At 43.7% G+C, this 17835-nt stretch overlaps 1 protein-coding gene across 8 annotated transcripts in view; it reads left to right on the top strand.

The window, feature by feature from the left end:
• Nucleotides 1-6165: 6165 nt before the first annotated feature.
• Nucleotides 6166-17835, top strand: part of tlk2 (tousled-like kinase 2) — a 94219-nt gene continuing 82549 nt past the window's right edge. For 3 of the 8 annotated variants that reach the window (XM_078424886.1, XM_078424885.1, XM_078424883.1), the window contains exon 1: nucleotides 6203-6601. Coding sequence is in view for 3 of the 8 variants with exons in the window: in XM_078424880.1 (XP_078281006.1) it covers nucleotides 6170-6188 (19 nt within the window). In the remaining 5 variants the exon portion in view is untranslated. The other 5 variants (XM_078424879.1, XM_078424881.1, XM_078424882.1 and 2 more) reach the window with 3 other exon arrangements.

Below are 17835 nucleotides of genomic sequence, written 5' to 3' on the forward strand. Positions count from 1 at the left end.
ATATTCACCGTTCCCTCCTCTCTCCCGCCACGCACCTGAGCACTAGGGATAATTTACCGTGGCCACCAATCTGCACGACTTCGGCCTGTGAGAGCAAACCAGAGCATCAAGGGGAAAACTCATGCAGTCACAGGGAGAACGTGAAAACTCCACACCGACTGTACCAGAGGTCAAGATTAAACCTGGGATGCTGGAGCTGTGAGGCAACAGCCGGACTAGCTGCATAATTACGCAGAACAGATTTATCATACTTAGACTCATAGAGTGATACAGTGTGGAATCAAGCCCTGCTTGCCCACACCGGCCAACATGTCCCAGCTACACTACTCCCACCTGCCTGCGCTTGGTCCATATCCCTCCAAACCTGTCCTACCCTTGTACCTGTCTAATTGTTTCTTAAATGATGGGATGGTCCCAGCCTCAACTATCTCCTCTGGCAGCTTGTTCCATACACTCACCACCCTTTGTGTGAAAAAAAACTACCCCTCGGATTCCTATTAAATCTTTCCCCCTTCACCTTGATCCTCTATCTGGTCCTTGATTCCCCTACTCTGGGCAAGAGACTCTGTGCATCTACCTGATCTATTCCTCTCATAAGATCACCCCTCATCCTCCTGCGCTCCAAGGAATATAGACCCAGCCTACTCAACCTCTCCCTGTAGCTCATACCCTCGAGTCCTGGCAACGTCCTCGTAAATCTTTTCGGAATCCTTTCAAGCTTGACAATATCTTTCCTATAACATTCATACTTGAATGGTACTGAGCTAAACTGGTTAATTTGTTGAATACATTTGGGTATATTCCTTTGAAAGTGGTGTAATCTGCTCTAGATATTTAACATATTAAGAGGAATAGATGGAATGGATAAAAAGGAAATATATTTGAGAGGCATATTCATAAGCAAAATCAGGAGACTGCTTTTTTACAAAAAGCGATAATAGAAATCTGAACTTCTTCCTCCCTTCGGGCTATGTTAATTAGAGGTTTTAAAACAGGTTATTTTAAGGTAAGGGGGTCAAGGGTTTTTCAGCTGACTCAGCGAGGATTAAATCGAATGGCAGAGCTGCCCTATGAAGTATCCCTTTGATCCCCTTATGATTGTTGCATTTACCACTGCGAACAAAATTTAGGTGCCATTGCCGTGACCATAAAACTCAACATTATCAATTCTCTGCTAACGTTATAGAACACTTGCCCTCACCAGTTATCTAAACATACTGTAGAACCATCAACAGCTGCTGTATCTGTTAGCCTAACAATGGCATTGATTGCAATTGAAAGAGCCCATTTTAGACAAGGACCACAATATCTAACAGCGTTTACACTCTAGAAAGTTGCTTGGTCTGTGTCAAATACAACAGGATCTACTTTTCGAAAGGCACCTTTAGTTATGCCCTTTGTTCACTGGTCTTCCAGAGCAATGTCTTGAACAAGTGCTGCAAACTGGCACATGCTGAGACATGCTCTAAAAGTGTTGTGGACACTGCAAAGACATAATGGGGACAGCCACAGATAATAGCTGTCCTGCCATTGTGTGGTAAATAGCTGGTATCTTGTTAAAGCCACATGAACCATTTACTCAACTGTTGTGTGTAAATGGTAATTGAGGTCATATTGCCCTCATGTAATTGGAATAACAGGACTTGTAATGAAAATTTTGACTTGAATATGATGTATTGGATGAATGTACATCTTTGAATAAAGTATGCTTGAAATAAAGAAAAGATAGTGTTAAGAGAGGATGTTTATGTGAGTCACTCCTTTTGATAAATCACTAAATACTACACATATGTTAGACCAAACTATTAAACAATTGAGATGAACGCATTGCAATATTCTTTGGGGTTCTCAACTAATTGAGTAGCAAAAAGATTTTTGGCTGCAAACTGCCATCTCCTCCCATCTCTCTCCCACCCAACCCATCTGCCAATCACACCCTCCTCACCTGGATCCATCGTTTACTAGTTAGTTCTTGCCGCACACCTCCTTACCTCCCTCTCCACCAGCCTTCTCTCTACATCATCAGTCTGTCGAAGGGTCCTGACCCGAAACGTTGTATGTCCATTTCCCTAGTTGACGCTGCCTGACCCGTTGAGTTGAATTGAACATAGAAAATAGGGGCAGGAGGAGGCCATTCAGCCCTTTGAGCCAGCACTGCCATTCATTGTGATCATGGCTCATTGAGTTCTTTCAGCAGTTCAATTGTCAGTATTTTGCTGCAAAGTAACATTAGTCTCTAGTAGGACAAATTCTCAATAATAACAATTTACATTTACAATAAGTCTTAAGTATAATAAAACATCCAAAGGGCTTAAATAGAGTGTTTTCACAAGACAGTTAATATTGAACCACATGAGGGAATGTTAGGCTGGATAACGTTTAGGTAAATTTTAGGGAGCATTTTAAATGAAAGATTTAGAAAGTTTTAGAACTTTACAATTGAAGGCATGGCTGCCATATCAGAATGATTAAATTTAAGGTAAAGTCAGAATCACTGGGAGACTGATATCGGAGGAGGATAGAGATAAGCAATGGAGAGACCATAAAGGACTTTGTAAACATTGGTGTGAATATTAAAATCGTTGCTTGTTTTACAGAGAGCGGGTGAAGGGTTAGACCTTGAATGACACATGGCGACAGAAGATGGGCAGTAGTGTTGGATGAACGTAAGGTCTTTGCGCATGGAAACTGGGTTGCTGGCTTATCAATATTGTTGAAAATATACATGGGTGAAGTATTTTAGTCGCACATAAACTGAGGCACATTTATTTTGAAGATGGATGAAGTCAGGGATGGAATAGATACAGAGTCAAGAAGTGAGGTCAAATCTCTAACTAAAGTCTCCCCGGTTTAGCAGGAGAGAAGGATAGATTGGTGGCAAAGAAACAGTTTAATGCCAGGATTGAAAATAGCTCTACTCCAACTGCTCAACCAACACTGGTTGTCAGAGAAAGAATGGGCTAATTTAGAGGCAATGGAAAGGTGGAAATATTAAGAGACGTTGTAGAGAAGTGAAACTAATGTGTATGCGCACATTGTTGTTTTACATGTCATTAAGGGGCAGTGTGCAGATGAGAAATAGAAGGTGCCAAGGAGAGATCCTTGGCTTATACTGGAGACAATTGAGCAGGTAAAGGAAGAGAAACCATTGCAGAGAATCTTCAGGCTATGACCAATGATCGGGCAGATAAGAATAGGGGGTGAGTGCAGTCTCACTCAACTGAATGACAGTGAGCTGCACATAGCTGCTGCTTCACAGTTCCAGCAATCAGCATTTAATGCCGATCATGGGCACTATCTATATGGAGTTTGTATGTTTCCCCAGTGATCATATAGGTTTCTCCCTGGGTGCTCCAGTTTCCACCCACGTCCCAAAGTCATGCTGGTTGGTAGGTTAATTGGCCACTGTAGATTGTCCCAAGTGTGCAGGTGACTAGTTTCATCTAGGGGAGTTGATGAGAATGTGGGGAGAATAAAAATGGGATTCATGTGGGATAAGTGTAAATGGGTGGTTGATGGTCAGCATGGACTTGTTTGACTGAAGGGCCTGTTTCCATGCAGTATCCCTCTATGAAGTGTGTGAGGCTCATGTGATAGAATACTGTAAAACGGGGCCCAAGATGTGAGAGGATAATTTTGTGCATTTTGTGGGTAGTGCACTGAAAACTCTGTACACCTATAGTGGAGAAAAAAATGTTTAGGGTGGTGGGTGGGGTGCCAGCCAAGTGGATTGCTTTTTTCTTGGATGTTGTTGACCTTCTTGAGAGTTAATGGAGCTGAACACATCGCTCAAGTGAAGGGTAGATGGTGGAATGTCTATAAGGTATCAAGTGGTCAATCAGTACCCATGGGATGCCCAGCCTTTGACCTATTCTTGTCGTCACAGTATTTATGAACCTAGTCCAGTTTAATTTCTGATCAGTGATAATCCAGAATGTTGATAGTGGGGGACATGATGAAGGCAATGCCATTGAATGTCAAGGATAAATTACAAATGGCATTTATCACTTATCGTCTCATGCCTGAATGATACCTAGGTCTTGCTGAATGTAGGTGTGGGCTGGTTCATTTGCTTAACAGTTGCAAGTGGAATTGAACATTGTGTAGTCAACAATGAGCATATCCACTTCTGACTTTATGGTGGAAGGAAGGTCAATGATAAAGCAGTTGAAGATCATTGGGTCTAGGATATCATCCTGAGAACTTTCTGCAGTGATATCATATCCACCATACACAACTATCTTCCTTTGTACAAAGTCATGACTCCAGCCACAAGCCCATGTTCTCCTAGTTGTGATAGTGACAAGAAGACTATTACAAATTAATACCTAAATGAGACCGTGGCACACCAGGAGGGGTACACACTCATATTACTCAATGTGAGTAATTAAGGGCATGCATATTTGATTATTTGGGTATAATATTTAAAGTGCCCCTTTGAAACAGTCACATTTCAATTTTTGTGAGTACATCCAGGCAGATTTGAAATTTGGCATCTTCAATGGCAAAAGTACCTTGCTATCCAATCCACGCCCTGACTAGTCCATAGGTTGAAGTTGATTGCCTATGCTACCTTCCTTCTTCAGTAAACAGGGTCTCAGTTTAGCAACTCATTTTTTTTGTATAACATGTTAGATGATTTAAGGTCTTTCTCATGTAAATGTTAATGATCCTACAGCAAGAGCCAGCCAAGAGGAGGGGTGCTCTCCCACATGTTCAACCCAACATTTACCCTCAACCAACATTACTAAGGCATGGATCTGATCACTTGTCACGTTGCTGTTGGTTGTTCTTAGTTCACTAATTGTTAAGCTCCCGAGGCATTCTGAAATGTAGCAGAGATGTATATAGAATTTTCTCTTTGAATTATCGAGTAATTTAACATAAATCTGATTGAGGAAGCAAGATTCATGGACGTACATTATGGAAATTTTCACTGGAAAACCAGACAATCCTGTTCAAGATTAAATGGATGTATTTCAAAGATTTGTATCTGAGTTAGTGTCCTTAAGGCATGTTTAACACAAATTATTTGTCAAGCATATGTACCGTAAACTGCTGAAAACACAAAAGCCCTTCCAATTTCTGTCACAGATAACATTAAAAAATAAGTGTGATTGGAGGACCACCCTTGTTCTTAGTAAAGGTCCACTGAGAACTTCATAGCCAACATTCTGTAGATTTTAAGCCAAGAACCTAACTGCAATCTCAGGGTTATAAATGTCCTATGGAAATGTTTTAAAGAGCTAATTTCTACTCTGTTTATCCTTCAACCTACATCTGTAAAGTAGGTTATTTGGTCTTGTGGTTCACTGTGGTTGAAGACCTTGTATGCAAATTGACACAAAATGCTGGAGAAACACAATGGGTCAGGCAGCATCTCTGGATGACATGGATAGTCGACAATTCAGGGCAGGACCCTTCTTAAGAAGAGCCCAACGCTTTGATTTTTTTTTTGTAAATGTTCATCTGCAGTTCCATACGCCTACAAATTAACACTGTGTTATCCGCAATCGAACATTAAATATATATATATTTTTAAAAAAATATATATATATATATATAAAGACGCAAAATGCTGAAATAACAGAGCAGGTTAGGTATCTCTGGGGTACATGGATAGGTGACGTTTGGGGTTGAGGCCCTTCTTCAGAGGGTCTGCTGAGTTACTTCAGCACTTTGGGTCTTTTTGTATTAACCAGCATCTGCAGTTATTTGTTTCTACTAAATATATATATATATTTTTAAATGGCTGCTAGGCCCTTTGGGAGGTTCCAAGTTCGTGGAGAGGCAACTTAAATCTAGCCTTTTTTGAGATAGAAAGAAGATTGGGAGGGGAATTCTCAAAAACAAAACACATTGTGCCTGGTTTGCACATTCCACCCCAAATGAAAAATAAATGTCTCAGAGGCAGAAAATGCTGGAGTAACTCAGCGGGACAGGCAGCATCACTGGAGAGAATTTGGCTGAGAATTTGGAGAGAATTAGCGATTTGGGTGGCAGTCCTGATACCAAGTAAAGATGTGTTAATTCAATTGATAAATCTTATTTGTCTCGAGAAAGCACACAGATCTCACAGATCGACATCCTCTCTTCCCTGGTGGTGGAGGAAATCAATTGCAGCAAGTTGTAATTTCTGCACACAAGGAGCAGAGTTGAGGACGAGCAGATGGCCGAACAGTGTGTAGGTGAGTGGAGCTGCTCCCCGGGTCAGGGCTCCCAGGAGGGGCGAGGGGAGGGGAGGGTTGCTGCATGCAATATCGCGAGAGATAGAGGAGGCACTCTGCTTTATTGTTGATTAACTTTTAATCGGCTCGGCGGCCGCCCTCCCCTCCCCGAGAGGGGCAGGTCTGGGACATCCTCGCACTGAGACCCTGGCCCTGCCTGGGGGGGGGGGGTCTGTGAGTGAGTGGAGGGGACGAGCCGGTCAGAGGGCAGCTGTAAAGTGGTGGATGTGGTGCTTCATGCCCCGCTGTTAAATCCTGACCTCCCTCCATCCATCCTCCTCCTCCCCGGGACACCAGTGCATCGGGGACGGACAGCGGCCCGCCTCCTGTCACAGCCCGGGCCACCCTCCCGCCCGTTCGCCTCGAGTATCAAGGTAGGCAACCGCGGCGGCTGGAGAGGGGGGGCCAGGCCTCGCCCTCAGGGTTGTAGACCCCCCCCCCCCCCTCCCCTCCCCCCAGGCGGCCGCACTCACGGCGGCGGCGGCAGCAGCAGGTGTCCGCGCCCCCCAGGGGATGAGGGGGGAAAAATCGCCGGCGGCCTGAAGGTGATGAGGTAGTTCAAGGAAGGCCTGAGGCCTGGCCGGAGAATGGGCTGGGAATTGCGGGCTGGGCGAGGGGCTCGGCGACGCTAGCGGCTTAGGGGAGGGGGTTATTTTGACCTCCCTTCCCCGGTGAGGAGGTGATTTGGGGGGGGAGGGGGGGGGTAGACTCGGTGCCATTTAACCCTCTCCTCTCCTCCCCCCCCCACACCCCGGGTCCCCTCCGCTGCCAAATAGTGGTCCGCGGACAGCCGCACAGCGCACGCGCAGCCACAGGGCGGCCGAGGGGGGTTTGCGTGGACGGCGCCTGCGCAGAGGCGGCCTGGCCCGGAGCTGACCGTTCGCCGCATGCGCAGTCAGCCGGCTTGGCGTGCTGCGCCTGCGCAGTGGTCGCAGCGGCCAAAATCCCTGCGAAATAGTGAGTCCGGTGGGACCTGCTGCCGCCGGGGTCTCGAGAGGGACTGAGGGTAGCCTGAAGGTAAAAGCCTCTGACACAGGTGGCAACAGTCAATGACCGCGGGGATGCTCTCCCTCCAAAACCCTCTGAAAAACTTATCAAACCCACTCCCTCTGTGATCCCATCTCGCTCTCTGTTCCTACCCCTCACCTTTCCTTCCCTCCCTCCAGTCTGGTTCTGCTAAGTAATTTTATCTGTTGCGACATCAAAATAGATGTAAAGTCTGGCCTATATATCGTTAGAAATTCATTCTTTTTATGCTTCTGTACATTGTTTGAATAGAGTTTGACATGTTAGTTTGCTTCAAGTGCACTGCAGATTATGCACAGCTTTGTTTTTTTTTTAAAGGAATTTAAACGAGGAAAGCTGTGCCAACATTTCAAAGCATACTTTCCCTGTTCCTATTTTGTTTGATTAAATCGATTCATAATTTGATGCTCAAATATCATATCAGATATGTAGTACACAGTTTGTTATTGGGATTTTCTTTACTAGAAAGGTGGAGGATTTAATCTGAACTTTACACGAACTGCATCTATATTTAGAAATGCCATGAAATCTTTTTTTTAGTCGCTCAATTATATATTGTACATGTTTCTTGGCTGGTTTCACTGAATCAGGCCTTATGAGGAATCTTATGCATTTGTGAAAGGTTCACCCACTGTTTATCAGTTATATTGTTGACATTAATCCTATCAGTAGAAATGGTGTAAGGATGAGAATATGTACAGAGCCAGTTCACTGATATCGTATATTAATAATGGCTATACTGTTAACATTTCTAGAAAGAGAACGACTATGCATCGATGTATTTAAAACAATTGGTCCATGGACTCTACTAATCAAGTCAAGTCAAGTCAAGTCAATTTTATTTGTATAGCACATTTAAAAACAACCCACGTTGACCAAAGTGCTGTACATCTGATTAGGTACTAAGGAAAAAAATGAAACATACAGTAGCACGCAAACAGTTCACAACTCCTCCTCAATGAGCCTCAAACGCTAGGGAGTAGAAATAGGTTTTGAGCCTGGACTTAAAGGAGTCGATGGAGGGCAGTTCTGATGGGGAGAGGGATGCTGTTCCACAGTCTAGGAGCTGCAACCGCAAAAGCGCGGTCACCCCTGAGCTTAAGCCTAGACCGCGGGATAGTGAGTAGCCCCAAGTCGGCCGACCTGAGGGACCTGGAGTTAGAGAGGGGGGTTAGAAGATTTTTGATGTAGGGGGGGAATGTCCATTTAGGGCTTTATACGTGAATAGGAGGAGCTTGAAGTTGATTCTGTACCGTACAGGGAGCCAGTGGAGAGAGGCCAGAATCGGGGTGATGTCCCTTTTTCGGGTACCCGTCAGGAGTCTCGCTGTGGCGTTTTGGACCAGTTGCAGGCGGGACAGGGAAGATTGGCTGATCCCAGTGTATAGGGAGTTGCAGTAGTCTAAAGGTTTGATTTTAGCTATGGTTCAAAGTTGGAAGAAGCTGGCTTTTACCACAGCGTTGACTTGCTTATCAAATTTTAATGCAGAGTCAAATATCACGCCGAGGTTTTTGACATGCGGTTTGACTAGGCAGGATAGACTTCCAAGACTGCCTGTTATCGATTTGATGGAGTCGGGGGGGGGGGGGGGCAAATAGGATGACCTCAGACTTGCTCTCATTTAATTGGAGGAAGTTCTGTGCCATCCAACATTTTATGTCCTCAAGGCAGTGTAAGAGGCTGTTTAAATTTGACTGGTTGTTGGGTTTCAGGGGGAGGTAAAGCTGAGTGTCATCGGCATAGCAGTGGAAAGAAATGCCGTGCCTTTGAATGATTTGGCCAAGGGGGAGCATGTATAGAGAGAAGAGAATGGGGCCTAGGATGGAGCCTTGTGGAACTCCGCAGGAGAGGCTAGCTGGAGCAGAGGAATAACTGCCTATGTTGATGGCGAAACTCCTATCTTTGAGGTACGAAGCGAACCAGCTCAGGGCAGTGCCATCAATGCCAACCGCGTACCGGAGATGGTCAATAAGGATGGTGTGGTCCACTGTATCGAACGCTGCGCTGAGGTCGAGAAGGAGCAGGATTGCACAGTCGCCGGTGTCGATGGCGAGAAGCAGGTCGTTGTGTACCTTCAACAAGGCAGACTCTGTGCTGTGGTGGGCTCTGAAACCTGACTGGAAACTTTCCAGGATGGTGTTTTGGTGCAGGTAGGGCACTAATTGGTTTAGAATTGCCTTTTCAAGGATTTTTGACAGGAATGGCAGTTTGGAAATGGGTCTGTAGTTGCTAGGCAAGGTGGGGTCTAGGTTACGTTTTTTCAGTAGGGGCTGGACCACCGCGTGCTTGAAACTGGTTGGAACAGTGCCAGTGGCCAGAGAACTGTTGATAATAGAGAGGATGCTGGGACCGGCTATTGCAATGACATCCTTCAGAAGGGCAGTGGGGGCAGGATCAAGGGGGCAGGTTGCAGGTTTCATAGCGGAGACAAGCTTTGCAAGGGAGGATAGAGTGACGGGTTGGAAGCAGTCCAATTTAGATGAACAGACTAGTGAGACAGCTAGGTCACGGGTGGGAGGGGAAATGTTCATTCTAATGTTCTCAACTTTGTTGGTGAAAAATTTAGCGAATTCTTCGCACTTAGCAGGGGACCCAACTAAGCTGGTACTGGGGGCGGGACATATGACAGAGGTAATTGTTCTAAATAGGACCTTGGAGTTATGAGAGTTTTTGGAAATAAGGTCGGAGAAGTATTGTGCTCTAGCAGACTTTACTGCTTCCTGGTATTTGAGAAGATTGTTTCTCAGAATTTCGAAAGAAATTTGAAGCTTGTCACATTTCCACCTCCTTTCTGATTTTCTGCACTCCCTTCTTAGGGCTTTGGTGGTGTCATTGAGCCATGGCCGACCTTTGGGCTTAGGCTTTTTCATTTTAAGCGGAGCGATAAAATCCAGGATGGAAGAGCAAGTGATATTAAATAAATAGGCGAGATCCTCAGTGCTGAGATGGGGGGGAGAGGCCTCAATAGTGCAGATGTTGGGGGCAGCTGTGAGAGCCTCGGAGAATTTACTGGCAGTCAGTGAATTTATGTCGCGGGAGTAGCGAACAGGGAGATGAGATTTTGCGGGAGATAAAGGCAGAGATGTGTCAAAAATGATAGCGCTGTGGTCCGATAGACAGGCTTCAGTAGTTTCAATGTTGTTGATTGGGAATCCGGACGATAACACTAGGTCGAGAGTATGGCCTAACTTGTGAGTGGGTCCCGTGGTGTGAAGAGTCAGATTGAAGGACTCAACCAGGTGCATAAATTCACTCACAAGAGGCTTAGTGGGACAGCAAACATGAATATTAAAGTCACCAAGAATCATGATCCGGTCAAATTTGGGCAAAATGCTAGAAATCAGATCAGCAAATTGGGTGATGAAGTCCTTATGCACTTTTGGTGGGCGATACACAAGAACAATTAAGAGGGGATAGGCTAGGCCTACTTTAATTAGTTGCACCTCGAAACTGGAGAAATGATCAGCGTTCAGGAGGCGGCAGTTAAATGTTTCTTAAACACAGTGGCTAAGCCCCCACCGCGTCCGGAGAGCCTAGGCGAGGTGAAGAAGTCACAGTCATCAGGACAGAGTTCCACGAGTGGAGCAAGCTCACCAGGGTTAAGCCAGGATTCTGTGAGCAGTAAGAAGTCCAATCCACGGGTGGTGAAGAAGTCGTTGAGGATGAAGGTCTTGTTCTGTAGGGATCTTGCGTTGATCAGGGCCACTTTAGCAGGGACAGCAGGGACAGCAGGTGAGCTTCGGTCTGGTAGCGGCTCCCACGCCAGCGGGCGGAGGTTCAGGGAGACCACGCCGCTGCGCTTCACAGATGGCCTTGTTGGGAGCCCATTAATGGCAGGGAACTCATTAGAGCAGTTGTATTCGCAGAGGTTTATTCAGCATTATCTTATCATATCATATCATATCATATATCTACAGCTGGAAACAGGCCTTCTCGGCCCTCCAAGTCCGTGCCGCCCAGTGATCCCCGTACATTAACACTATCCTACACCCACTAGGGACAAATTTTTTTTTTTACATTTACCCAGCCAATTAACCTACATACCTGTACGTCTTTGGAGTGTCGGAGGAAACCGAAGATCTCGGAGAAAACCCACGCAGGTCACGGGGAGAACGTACAAACTCCTTACAGTGCAGCACCCGTAGTCAGGATCGAACCTGTGTCTCCGGCGCTGCATTCGCTGTAAAGCAGCAACTCTACCGCTGCGCTACCGTGCCGCCCTCGCTGCGCTACCGTGCTTGTGGAATGAATGGAAAATAATTTTCATGTGAAGTTGTGACAGCTGTTTCCAGCCCTAGATAGTTGAGATATTTCTCTCTCTCGCTCTCTTCATTGTTTCAGCAGCTTGTATTATATGTTGTTTCTACTTGATCCACAACATGTGTTGGATGCCTTTTATAATTTAGATTGACTCTGACCATAAGCAGCATCAGGTTTAATTGTCTATATGCAGTGCCCTCCATAATGTTTGGGACAATCATGAATGACCCATCATTTATTTATTTACCTCTGTACTCCACAATATGAGATTTGTAATTGAAAAATCCCATGTGGTTAAAGTGCACATTGTCAGATTTTATTAAAGGGTATTTTTATACATTTTGGTTTCACCATGTACTAATTATAGCTGTGTTTATACATAGTCCCCCCCCCCCCCCATTTCAGAACACCATAATGTTTTGGACACATGGCTTCATAGGTGTTTGTAATTGCTCAGGTGTGTTTATTTGCCTCCTTAATGCAGGTATAAGAGAGCTCTCAACACATAGTCTTTCCTCCAGTCTTTCCATCACCTTTGGAAACTTTTATTGCTGTTTATCAACATGAGGACCAAAGTTGTGCCAGTGAAAGTCAAAGAAGCCATTATGAGACTGAGAAACAAGAATAAAACAGTTAGAGACATCAGCAAACCTTAGGCTTACCAAAATCAACTGTTTGGAACATCATTAAGAAGAAAAAGAGTATTGGTGAGTTTACTAATCGACAAGGGACTGGCTGGTCAAGGAAGACCTCCACAGCTGATGACAGAAGAATTCTCTGTATAATAAAGAAAAATCCCCAAACACCTGTCCGATAGATCAGAAACACTCTTCAGGAGTCAGGTGTGGATTTGTCAATGACCACTGTCCGTAGGAGACTTCATGAACAGAAATACGGAGGCGACACTGCAAGATGCAAACCACTGGTTAGCTGCAAAAATAGGATGGCCAGGTTACAGTTTGCCAAGATGTACTTAAAAGAGCAACCATAGTTCTAGAGAAAGGTCTTGTGGACAGATGAGACGAAGATTAACTTATATCAGAGTGATGGCAAGAGCAAAGTATGAAGGAGAGAAGGAACTGCCCAAGATCCAAAGCATACCACCTCACCTGTGAAACACGGTGGTGAGGGTGTTATGGCCTGGGCATGTATGGTTGCTGAAGGTACTAGCTCACTTATCTTCATTGATGATACAACTGCTGATGGTAGTAGCATAATGAATTATGAAGTGTATAGACACATCCTATCTTCTCAATTTCAAACAAATGCCTCAAAGCTCATTGACCGGCGGTTCATTCTACAGCAAAACAATGATCCCAAGCATTCTGCTAAAGCAACAAAGGAGTTTTTCAAAGCTAAAAAATGGTCAATTCTTGAGTGGCCAAGTCAATCACCCGATTTGAACCCAATTGAGCATGGTGTTTATATGCTGAAGAGAAAACTGAAGGGGACTAGACTCCAAAACAAAGATAAGCTAAAGATGGCTGCAATACAGGCCTGGCAGAGCATCACCAGAGAAGATACCCAGCAACTGGTGATGTCCATGAATCGCAGACTTCAAGCAGTCATTGCATGCAAAGGATATGCAACAAAATACTAAACATGACTATTTTCATTTACATGACATTGCTGTGTCCCAAACATTGGGGTGCCCTGAAATGGGGGAACTATGTACAAACACTGCTGTAATTTCTACATGGTGAAACTAAACTATAAAAATGGCCTTTATTAAAATCTGACAATGTGCCCTTTAACCACATGTGATTTTTTCCATTACAAATCTCAAATTGTGGAGTACAGAGGCAAATAAATAAATGATGGGTCTTTGTCCCAAACATTATGGAGGGCACTGTATGAAGATTCCTTTACATTTCTATATATTTAGTGCTTTAAATTATTTTTTTCTTCCAGATGCTAAATACTATTCATTTAAGCTTCATATTATCGACACTTTTAACATAATGTGAGGAATCAAATTATTTATCAGAAGGAAGGCATTGGACAAGTGAATCGAATGGCCATTTCCCAAGCATGGCATGGTCTTGTGATTTTCTTTTTTTGGTAGATAGTAAGCCATGATGTAGTTGGAGCACTTGTTTGTTCCTTAGCATATAACCTAACCTTGTAATTTCTTGAGGAAAAACTTCTGTAATTAGATTTCCACATTCTCTCTGTTCTTGTGAAACCTGTCCAAAAATGTTGTTTTGGCATTTGTCACAAGATGAGGCCAGTGTTATTAAATTGAATGGGTGACAATGGACTGGTGAATTTTGATCTTGGAAGTTGTGCTTCATGATTTCAAGAAATTGAATTTATAAACTAGGTTCATACTGCACCATACATCCTGTATAAATCTGAAGAAGGGTCTCGACCAAAAACGTCATCCTTTCCTCTCCAGAGATGCTGCTTGTCCCGCTGAGTTACTCCAGAATTTTGTGTCTACCATGTATAAATCTCATCTATATTACAATACGATACGATAGAACTTTATTTATCCCAGGAGGGAAATTGATCTGCGAACAATCATAAAAAACGCAAAAACACAAAATACATGAAACATGAAATTAAAGTGACGAGTGGAAAGGATTGGGGATGTGCAAAGACTTTGGGGGCGGGTGGGTGTCAGTCTCAGTCTACCCCATGACAAAAGGGGGAGGAGTTGTACAGTTTGATAGCCACAGGGTAGAAGGATCTCCTGTGGCGTTCTGTCCTACAAGTTTTTTTTAAAAATTGGATACATTTGCTGGTGTTGATTGATATACTGGACCATTGTATTGAGGTTAGTTATGGTGTATATTTGGAAAGTGAATTTGGCTATTTGTTAGACTAAGAGGAACTGTTGTAATAGCATTTTTAAAGGGTTTTGGCAGATCTTCAGTTGTAACATGCCATTTATTGCAGTGTTATGCGAGGTGAGGTTTGCCAAATATAATCTTGGGCCCCAAGGTTATGTTCCTAGACATTCAAGTAACTCAATGTCTGTGCAAATATTTTCTTCTGAGATGAGATGTGCTTTAATTCATTTAAATCCCATTTGTATTATTAGCTGCCAATTTCTCAGATTTTGCTGCGAAGAAGGCTTTAAGGAAGTGATGGTATTGGTTTATTATTGGTGTAGATAGAGATACAATGCGGAATAGATTCAGTGGGAAAAACTTTATGTACTATCCATTAAATATGCCATACATGAGTACAAAAGGTAGTACAAAATAGAACCTAAACATAGTACAGAATATAGTGCAGCGATGTAGATTTTTAGAAAAGGTGCATGGGCCACAACAAGGTAAATTGGAAGATCGTTTAGTCTTTAGTTTATGAGAGCCCATTCAATAGCAGTGAAGATGTTCTTGAATCTGAGGGAATGTGTTTTCAAGCTTTAGTATCTTCTGCCTGACGGCAGAGGACTGAATGATGTGACGAATGTTGGACTAAACATTGTCAAAACTTACCATGTGTTGGCACCACGAGTCTAATTCAGACAGGATGTTCTAGCAACCCTCATGGGCATGAATAAAATATGTGAAATATTTAGAGTTTTTTCTCAACTTTTCCTGTAAAGCTGTAAATTGCATTTCCAGAAATATTGCAGGTTGAGACCTTCAAGCTGGCAATCGGGGGTTCCCATTGTAATGCAGATTATAAAATTTAGATCAGCGAAATTCTGCTTTATCATAGTGCAAATATTCCTATTTCAAAAAACGTTTTATAGCTGATATTTTCTGGAGACAGCAGTGAAGGACCGAAGCCCACTGTTCAAGGTGATCCCAAGGCTGTGGAGATAGGAAAGGAACATGATATTCCTTCCTCATACAGATCAGGTGGAGGGGGAGGGATGCTCTTGACTAAATTACCATGAATGGAGCAAGCCTGATGGATTGAATGACATTTCCTCCTCCTTTCCCCACTCCCCCTCTCCCCTTTCTGCCCCGCCCCTTCATCTGAATAGTCTGATGTTCTTCATTGAAGTGAGAACAGAAGGGTAATGGAGTAAATGCTGCAGTCAGATAACGTATAATCAAAGCCACTATTTTGAAAAGCAGCAATAATGGAGACCAATAATCCTCTGGAGATAATTATTTTTAAATTATTTATATTTTGTAAACCTACTGCCCACTTCAACCTGTAGTGGAAAATAAAATAGCACTTTTAAAAAATCTCTTGGAAGTGATAGGCTAAAATAGGATTTTGAAGTTAGCTGACGTATTACTTCTATCTGTTGCCGGGAGAGTCCATGTAATTATTAACTGGTCTCTTAAATATCATTAATTGGGTAATCATTAGAGATCATACTTCTGGGTAAAATGAATATTTTCTAAAGAGCCAGTTTAAGAACAGTCAGCTGATTCATGTAAAGCAAATTGTGTCCAATAGAGTTTTTGTGGCGCACAGTATATTGGCAAAGGATGTTTTTACTGGTTGTGTCAGTATAAATTTTCCAAATGAATATGGGTTGTGAAAATGTGCTGCATGTGTCGATTGAATGGTGATACCACCCAGGAATGGCGTGGGTTAAAACATTCGACAGAATACTGGTTAATAAATGTTATGACAGGAGGTGCAAACATCAGAGTTCAGTGTCAGGATCATTGTTCACCTCAATGATCTGCACATGGCTTTAAGGGCATAAAATTAAACTATACAGATGCTGCAAAAACAATTTGGATATCAGAAGGGTTGCTTGAAATACTTAGATGTCCGATGAAAGGGGAAATGTGTGTTGATGTTGAATAAGCAGTTAGTTTGTCTTAAATGACACAACTTTTAAGAGATTATGAAGTTAAAGGACATAAAAACAGAATATATTTTACCTTTTGATGTAGGAGAGTTGTACTTGGGCTTACTATTATAGAATATAGAGTACAGCCTCTTTGACCCACAGTGTCTGTACCAAACATGAAGACAGACAGACAGACAGACAGACAGACAGACAGACAGACAGACAGACAGACAGACAGACAGACAGACAGACAGACAGACAGACAGACAGACAGACAGACAGACAGACAGACAGACAGACAGACAGACAGACAGACAGACAGACAGACAGACAGACAGACAGACAGACAGCTTGCTTGCTTGCTTGCTTGCTTGCTTTATTTGTCATCCAAATTGGACGAAATTATGTCACCCACAGTCCAACAACAAAAGCATCAAAATAGGCATTAAAATTACACAACCCCAAAAACACACAAAAGAAGAAACATCCATCAAGAAAACATCCATCACAGTGAGTCTCCTCCAGTCCTCTCCTCACTGTGATGGAAGGCCACAATGTCTTTTCCCTTCTCATGCCGTCCTCTCCCGCGGTCAGGTTGTTGTGGTTGCAGGCCGCGCCGGACGGTCCGCAGCGGGCCGAGCCTAAGGCGAGTCGCAGCCGCTCCCGCAGCCTCCGAAGACGGCCGGCTCCGCCGATGATAAGTCCGATCCGGGGCGGGCGAACACGCTGTCGCTGCCGCTGTTGCTGGCCATGATGGGAAGGTGTCTCGACCTGAAACGTCACCCATTCCTTCTATTACCCATTCCAGAGATACTGCCTGTCCCGCAGAGTTACTCCAGCATTTTATGTCTATGATGCCAAGCCCATCTCTTACCTACCCGCACATAATCCACATCCCTCCGTTCCCTGTATAACCATATGTCTATCCAAAAGTCTCTTAAATGGCGCTATCATATCTGCTTCAACCACCACCTCTGGCAGTGCACCCCAGGCACTCACCGCCCTCTGAGTGTAAAAACTATTTTGCTGCACATCTTTTTATATGTGCATCTTTATATCTTTATATATACAAGAAACATCATCTTGTATGTTTCTTTGTATGTATGTTCCCAAAATACAGTCAAAACGATATACGATAGCACAACAATTTTAGGGCCACCTTACTCACCATTCGCCTGCGGTGTGCAGTATCAAGTTTCGTTATATTTTAAAGGTAATTAATTAAAAAAAAATTAATAAACTTTATACTGTGAATGGGACAAGTTTCAACGTGGCAGTCGCGCCTGTGCAGTGCGCTCCCATTTGCCGGGCCTGTGCAGTTGGGGGAGGGTTGCCGGGCCCGGCGGCGATGCGCCCAGAAGTAATGAAGAGACGGAATTTGAAATAACTGAACGTCTCTTGCGTCATAACGGGACCCCAACGTGTCCTAGTCCGGGTCATCTAGTCTTCTTTAAGCTCTGCCTCCCTCAACTTAAAACTATGTCTATTATTTGATAGTTCAACCCTGGGAAAAAAGGTCTGGCTGTCTACTGTATCTATGCCTCATAATTTTTTCATAATTACTAATAGCAGGCTTCTGTGAAAGAGCAGAGAGATGACTAGATC

The sequence above is a fragment of the Rhinoraja longicauda genome, chromosome 29, assembly GCF_053455715.1.
Source record: "Rhinoraja longicauda isolate Sanriku21f chromosome 29, sRhiLon1.1, whole genome shotgun sequence".
NCBI classification, from domain to species: domain Eukaryota; kingdom Metazoa; phylum Chordata; class Chondrichthyes; order Rajiformes; family Arhynchobatidae; genus Rhinoraja; species Rhinoraja longicauda.